Here is a 7,966-nt window from a genome sequence, read left to right as displayed (position 1 = left end):
GTGGGGCCCTGCCTGTGCCTGCTCAGGACAGCCCCACACAGGCTGCGAGCACCTGCAGCAGGGAGTGCCAGCCAGGAGCCCGGGGAAGGGGGAGGGGCCGCTTTTCCCCCCCAGTGCTCAGCTTTTCCACGGGCTCCTTCCTGGCATGGAGAAAAGCGGCCCCTTGCCATCCCTGTGGCCGGCGCTCCCTGCTACAGCTGTTCACAACCTGAGCGGAGCTGTCCAGAGCAGGCACAGGCAGCCCCACATGAGCTGTGAGTGGCTGTAATGTGGGGCGCTGACCACGGGGTGGGCAGGGGGCCACTTTCCCCCACCCCATGCTCAGCTTTTCCCTGGGCTCCTTCCCTGCCTGGGGTCCCCCCCCAGCCCCCCAGCTTACCTGAGGTTGCAGCGCAGGGCAGCCACATGCTCCCAGGCCAGAAGCCCCAAATGGGGCTTCCAGCTGGGAGGGTAGGGCAGGGCCAAGCGGGCCCTGCTGTTGTGGGAGCCTGCTGGGCTTCCCCTGGGTCCTACTGCCCTTGCTTCCTGTCATTTTGGACAGGAACCAAGGGCAGATAAATATTAATTTTCTAAAATTTTTAGGGGCCCCACAGGCCAGACAGAATGGCCCCGTGGGCCGGATCTGGCTCGCAGGCCATATTTTGCCCACCCCTGCCCTAACATCTATGAACCTATGTTTTGGTGAACATTGTGATATGTTGATCAATCCAAGAGCAACCACTCCAGGAAAGCTGGGTATGAGACCACCTTAATTTCTTCACAGTAAATTCTATTTGCTGTATATGTAGTTCAAAAGAAGCATGCTTTCAGATAGTTACCTTTAGTGTGATATATACAGAAGCAAGCTGTCACACAGAGGAGCAGTGTCTGAAGCTCAAAATGATTCATCGTTATCCAGCTTTCCTGGAAAAGAACATATTGTGAAAGAGTAAATTTCACAAGACATGCAAGGATATGTCCAAACGCTCTCCCAACTATACAATTGGTTCAGTAAAAGATATCACAAAAAAAGTCCTTGCCTCTTAACATACTTCCTGGACTATAACAGCTACAACATTGCAGCCCTCCTCCAAAGAAATATAGAAAGTAAAAAGAAAGTACTGGTCTCTCTTATGATCTGGTTAGAAAAGGTAAAAAAATGCACCCAATTTAGCAAAGATTAAATTAAGCACCAGCAGCCACATTCAGCTCCACTTTCTGTGGATTTAGGTACCCAAGAACCAACCTAGTCTGCCCACTCCTGCGTCTCTATAAACCAGTTGATACGTCTGCCTTTGACATGCACTGCCTTTGGCTTTAAAGCTAAGTCACAAAAACCAGTGACTTGTATTTTGCACTAATGGTTTTTCAGGGGCTTAAAGTATAATAGAATTGCACTTAGGCACCAAATAGGTAGAATATCTTCTACATTTCTGGATCTACCACATAAGTAAATAAGACTTCCAAAAGGCTTTTGATTTAGTATCCCATGATATCCTTGTGGGAAAAATGAAAGATTGTAGGCTCAGCTGCTCAACGGTTCAGTGGGTGGGAAACTGGTTACAAGGTAGGACCCAGAGTGTTCTCACAAACGGATCTGTGTTGTCCTGGCACAAAGTGTCCAGTGGTGTCCCTCAGGGGTCTGTGCTTCGACTGGTGGTTTTCAACATCTTTATCAATGATTTGGATGGGGGAGTGAAAAGCTTGCTGGCCAAGTCTGCGGACGACACCAAGTTATGTGGCAGTGTGGCCACATCAGAAGAGAGGTTGCAGATACAGGCAGACCAGAACCAGATGAAGTTTAACACTTCCAAGTGTAAGGTGCTCCACCTGGGGGCAAACAACCCTCATCATACATACAGGCTCAGTGGTGACAGCTTGACCTGCACCATAGCCGAAAGAGACCTAGGGGTAAGACTGACCATCACATGAATATGAGCCGTCAGTGTGAGGCGGTGGTCAGCAGGGCAAATAACATGCTGGGATGCATCAACTGATGCATCTCGTGTAAAACTAAGGAAGAGATACTCCCAATGTACTCAGCACTGGTGAGGCCACAGATGGAGTACTGGACTGTCCGGTTCTGGGCACCACACTTCAATATGGACGTGGAAAAACTTGACAGGGTCCAGAAAAGAGCCACCTGTATGATCAGGGACTTGCAAGGCAAGCATATGAGGAAAGGCTGAGGGACCTGGGCCTCTTTAGCCTAAAGAAGAGAAGGTTGAGAGGGGACTTGATAGCAGCTTACCACTATATCAAAGGAGTAAATCAGGAGCTCGGTGAACAACTGTTCACTAGGGCACCCCGAGGAAGACCAGAACCAATAGATACAAACTCCTGGAAGGCTGCTTCAGGCTCAATACCAGGAAAAATTCCTTCACAGTCAGGGTGTCCACAATGTGGAATAAACTCCCTCCAGAGGTGGTGCAGTCACCTACTCTGGAGGATTTCAAGAGGAGACTGCCAGCCACCTCACTGGGGTCACCTAACTCCAGTTGTCTTCCTGCCTAGAGTGGGGGGGCTGGACCAGATGATCTGCAAGGTCCCTTCCAGCCCGTAACAATCTATGAATCTTTAAGAAACACCATAGCAGCAAAGGTAATTTGTAAAATACCCTGTGGATGAGAGAACAGAATTCAGCTCCCCTTGGAGCTGATCTGAGGCCTATCAGAGTCAATGGGCACATCTGTACGTGCATATTAATGTGTTTGAAAAAAATCCAGAGCTTATCACTCCACAGTTTATTGCTCCTGAACCTGGCAACCAAAGCACATTGAGCTGATCTGGAGCAGCCCTGGCTGGGAAGGGGCTTGGGGGGGGTTAGCCTGCCAGGCCAAGGCTGCTCTGACCAAGCTCAATGTGCTGCAGAGAGACTGGCTGGGGCACAAGGGTGCAGGGCTAGAAGGCAGGCAATGTCTATACATGCACTGCTGCAGAGTTTTTTACTCCATTGCAGGACAGTACTTGTATTGTCTTCAATACTCCACCGCAGAATAGTACTTGTATTTACATTAAATTAGTTAACTCCAGCCTAATAGGGGCGCATGTGTAGATGCAAGACATTTACTGTGCAGCTAATTGGCCTACTGCGAGGTAAACATCTCTTGTAGATGCACCCTATGAGAAGAATCCCATGGACTGCAAATAGGCTTGGATCCTGCCCTGAGGGCATTTTTACACATGCTCCCAAAGCAGCCCTGGGAGCTTTTAATTAGCGATCTGCACTAATTAAAAGCACGCAGCGCTGCATCAAGTAAAGGTGTATAAGTGGCACAGCATGCATCAGCGATAAGAAAATGGTGGCAGTTTGCTTTGAATTAAAGCACATCAAATGTGTTTTAGTTCAAAGTGCACCACCCGCCATTTTCTTAGCGCTGATGTGTGCTGCGCCACTTATACACGTGTTGCTGATGCAGCACCGGGCATGTCAATTAGGTGCTCTGGCAGACTCAATTAATCGAGTCTAGATTTCCAGACTGGATTTCTAGTGCATCAGAGCAGAGTCGCTGCATATTTGTAAGTGTCCTGAGTTACTAGCAATGCACCAGAAAAACAATCTACAATGTTTTGTTGTGGCACTTTGTTTTTAACTGAAATAAATGCACCGAATTCTCTGTCTTTCCAGGAACAGAAATTAGTGACATTCTCAAGTGTTCAAGAACCCAGTGTTGACAGCCTGCCTTGTACCTTGAGATTCTCATTGTAGCTGACTAGAAATTAGTCTGAAAGTGCAAGACTGGATCCTAAGGACTGATCAGGTACAATGTTACATGATACAGAGCACCTTTATCTCCCATCAAAGTCAGTGCCCAAGTAGGGAGAAAGGATGAAAAAAGGAAGGATGATCCTGTCACAACAGAGTCAAAGAAGGCTCAGGGTGGGGATGCTGATACATGTGATGCTCTGGGTACTTTTAATTAGAGTGGCTTTCATAGCTACTTTAATTAAAGTGCCCCCCCACCCCCATTCCTGGAGCATGTGTATAAATGCCCATATATGTATAGGTGCTATGTATAGGTGCTACATAGTTAACAAGTTGGTACAATAAGAATGGGGGCCATTTAGATTTCATTTTCACATTTATAGTGCTGGGCTTTGGAATTATACATATATTACAGATAAAAAGGAAGTTTTCCACCACTCAATCTCCGACCCGCCTTGAAAAGATACCTGAAAGGTGAACCTGTACAGAGATTTAAAAAAAAGAGAGTAGGAGCTCCAGGCTTTTCAGTTATCCACATAGCATTAATTATCTATAAGTCAGGCAAGAATATCACCTCTGAGAAATAGTGAGTTGTCAAATCAGAGAAAAAACAGCTACCATGGGTAAATATTATAAGGGGCATGAAGCAGCTGCCATATCAGGAGAGACTAAAAGGCTAAGATGCTTCAGTTTGGAAAGAAGGCAGAAGAGATATGATCACAGTCTATAAAATCATGAAAGGTGTGGACCAAGTGAACAGGGAACTGTTATTCACCATGTCCCAGAATACTAAAATTAGGGGGCACCTGATGAAATCAATAGGTGACAGATTTAAAACTAACAAGAGAGAGTACTTTTTTATGCAATGTGTAGTTAAAATTCATTTCTCTAGCAGGTGATGGTGGCAGATAGCATAGCCAGGTTCAAACAAGGACTGGATAAATTCATGGATGATAGATCTATTAATGGCTATTGAACAGAATGGCTGAAGATGTTTCCTCTGGCATCTTGAACCCAATAATGGGGGATGCCAGGGATAATACTGAATAGGGGATAGATTACTCTAGAGATATCCAGTTCAATGCTCTCTCTCTCCCTCTATGACCACTTCTGCCCTGTCAGAGGCCAAAGCAGAATACTGGGCTAGATGGACCCACTGGTCTTTGTATGGCTACTTATGTTCTTAGGTACATGGCACCAATTACTTTAATTGTTCTATTGTTGATCTGAATATATAATAAAGTTACTTTCTTTAAGAAACATTAAACATTGCCAACAGCTTTCTTGGCCCTAGCAGAAGATGTGTATTGCCATAATTCACTGAAACTGAACCAGCTATTTACTTATTTCCTGAAAATGACACATAAGGCTGAGTCAGCCATATGCATTTGAATAAAAGAGGCAGACTTGCATACTATTTTCTTGTTAGTTATTTTGATCATCAAAACAGTTTTGTATCTTACAACAGCAATTCTGTTGAGACGTGGCTATTAACGCAACACACTATTCCAATACAGTATAACCTCAAAAATCCGGCATACTTGGGACCAAGCCCCTGCTGGAAATTTGAAAACTCCAGATTTTTGAAACCGGAGTGGCGGGTGGCCACGGAGCGAGGGGGGGAGGGGGAATCTTTCTGACTCTTAAACTTTGTCTAAGTGACACCCCTAAGGACTAATAAGGAACTAGGTGGGACTACGTCTCCAGGGTACCAAAACAAAGAAATCTCTCAAACTCTGCAGTCATTTATCTAGCAATATCTTTTATTTCCTTCAAATTCTTGCTTTGGGAACAGCCTATCACTGTATAGCAGGAGACAGGAAGGGTTTGGTAAGGAAATGTATACCCCCTGTTTTACTTGCATGTCTTCCTTTCTGTTATGCCACTTAATTAGCTTTACACAAATACTCTTTTGTCCGGACAATCCCTTTTCTTGTCATTTAGAAAATGCATTGGCAAAGAATACATTTTGGCAGAGTTAATTTGGTTAATGGACCATTAATCAATTGATTCCCTCCTCTGAGCACCGATACTTTTCCAGTTGATTGTAGTGCTTGAACTAAGTTTTGCCAGTGCTGAGAGTTCACTATTATTATTCTATGCTTAGAAAAAGAAGATTGTATCAAAACAGTTTGGGATCCTATGACTTTTGCACATATTTAGTAAATGCCTAACTCTGTCTACAGTGCCATAACAGAGTAAGGCACGACTCAATATAAGAGTGATAAAAACAGGCCCTTTATTTGTAGATTCAATATTTTGTGTCAGACTTATACTAAGACAACTTACAGGACTCTGACTGGGAAGTGGACATAAATGAAATCATTGCCAAAGTGCAGAAAAGCAGACTTACTTCAGATGAGAATAAGTCTCTGTCTATATTGTTTTATCTTCTATATAGAAAATCGAAATATTATACATTAGTCTTGCTGTCTGTTTAAATATAGTGCAAATTAGTTCATTCAAAATACTTATACTTGCTGACTCTGTAACCTATGTAGATGCCTGTATATTTAACTCTTAGTGGTAAAGAAATTAATCTAGAAAAAAACTCTAGTATTTTACTAAAATGTTGGAACCTTGTATACTTGTATTTTACATAGTGCAGTAATGTTGCACATTTGATTAAATGTATCCTTATCTGCACTAAATCAAAAACTTATTTAATGTTGATTTACAATGTGCAAACTAGGTTTTTTATTTGTTTGATTGGTGCCTTTCTTGCTTAAATCTTTCTTCTGTACATTTTAATATCCTGGACCCAACCCTCATTCAATGTTAATCACTGTACTTCAACTGACTTCAATGCTATGGTGTTTTACCCCAGCTAAGAATCTCAGGGTGCCTGTAAATGAGCGCAGGGGCTGCTCTGACACGTTCTAATTACAGCACGTCAGAGCAGCCTCGATTAATCAAGTCTACTGGAGCGTGGTAATTATCACAGCCTCCACGTCCTGTGTATCAGCATCCCCGTGCTTCAAAATGGTGGCATGGGCACTTGAACTAAAGCTGGTTCAACAAGCTTTAGTTGAAGTGCCCCCGCCACCATTTTGAAATGTGGGGACACTGATACCTGAGACACCTTGGACGCTTTAATTAAAGCAGGTCTCAGAGCCAGCCTTATTAGAGCACTCCCACCCTCACCCACAGAGCATGTGTAAAAACACCCTCAGTTCTACCTTTCCATGACTATTTAACATGTTTGCTCACTCTTCCGCCTGTTTGCTCATTTTAAGGATCTGTAGCTCTTAGAATCTGAACTTGCAAACTGTAAGGGTACTAGTAAGTTAGGTAACAACAGCTCACATGTGAGAGGGTTTGCAGTATTAGGTTTCATTCTTGTAGTGGAGCTACTAATATAGGTGGGTGCACTTAACAACCCACCACCCTTACATCGTCCAGGGAAGCTCCATCCAACAATTATACTCTTACCTAGTGGCAATGAAGCATGTAGAGGGAGCTGTTTCACCATGTGTTGCAGGGCACTAGGGTGCCCTCTCCTTTAAGGGGGGAACTGCTAGGGAGAGAGCCCTAGCACTCAGTCGGGAACCCTCCCAGCTGCGGGTTACCAGGGCAGCAAGAATGAGATAGTTGGCCCACACCTGCCAGCAGTCAGCTGACCAGAAGGGGCAGGGCCTGGCACATATATAAACCCCAGGGCTGGGACCAGGAAGGGACTTCTCTGCCAGCAGCCAAGGGGCAAGGAGCTCTCCTAGAGGAAGCAAAGGGAAGAGACTTGACTGCAAGTTCAGCTTCTGGTAGTGTTAAGGGACAGAGCACACCCTGTGCAGCTTGAGTTATGTTATAGCCTAGGGGCTTGAGTGTTGATTTCTGTTTATAAAACTGGTGGATTGGGCTGAGGCTATTGGGGAAGGAGGAGGCCTCGTTGGGGGCCCACTACAGTATGGGGACCCTGGCACCAGAGGGTACGGTATTTGGGGTGCACAGGCCCCAGTGCCAGAGAGGGCGCAGAGAGAGACGGGGCTGCAGAGACCCCAGCGCCAAGGGGCGCAGAGACATACGAGGCTGCGGAGAGCCCAGTGACAACCTGAGGCTGAGTGCTGAGCCTAAACTAGGCTCGGCTTTAAACTAGGCTCGCCGGGGAGAGGGGAAGATGAGGGCAGGGGAAGCTGTGGACCACCAAACCATGTGGCACCCACAAGGACAGCGCAGCCTGAAGAAAGAGAACATTGGGAACCTGCAAGACGCGGGGCGGCCAGCACTATGGCACAGGTAAGCAACGAGAAGGTAAGAAATAAGGGGCCCCTTGGGACTCGGAGC

At 45.5% G+C, this 7,966-nt stretch overlaps 1 protein-coding gene across 2 annotated transcripts in view; it reads right to left on the bottom strand.

Annotated features, from left to right (window-relative positions):
- Nucleotides 1-7,966, bottom strand: part of OSMR (oncostatin M receptor) — a 66,420-nt gene that overhangs the window by 52,407 nt on the left and 6,047 nt on the right. For both annotated transcript variants that reach the window (XR_003095314.1, XM_025210397.1), the window contains exon 2: nucleotides 819-903. Coding sequence is in view for 1 of the 2 variants with exons in the window: in XM_025210397.1 (XP_025066182.1) it covers nucleotides 819-888 (70 nt within the window). In the remaining variant the exon portion in view is untranslated. The remainder of the gene's footprint in view (nucleotides 1-818; nucleotides 904-7,966) is intronic.

Source organism: Alligator sinensis, unplaced genomic scaffold (assembly GCF_000455745.1).
Source record: "Alligator sinensis unplaced genomic scaffold, ASM45574v1 scaffold881_1, whole genome shotgun sequence".
NCBI classification, from domain to species: domain Eukaryota; kingdom Metazoa; phylum Chordata; order Crocodylia; family Alligatoridae; genus Alligator; species Alligator sinensis.
This window is presented reverse-complemented; position numbering and strand designations above follow the sequence as displayed.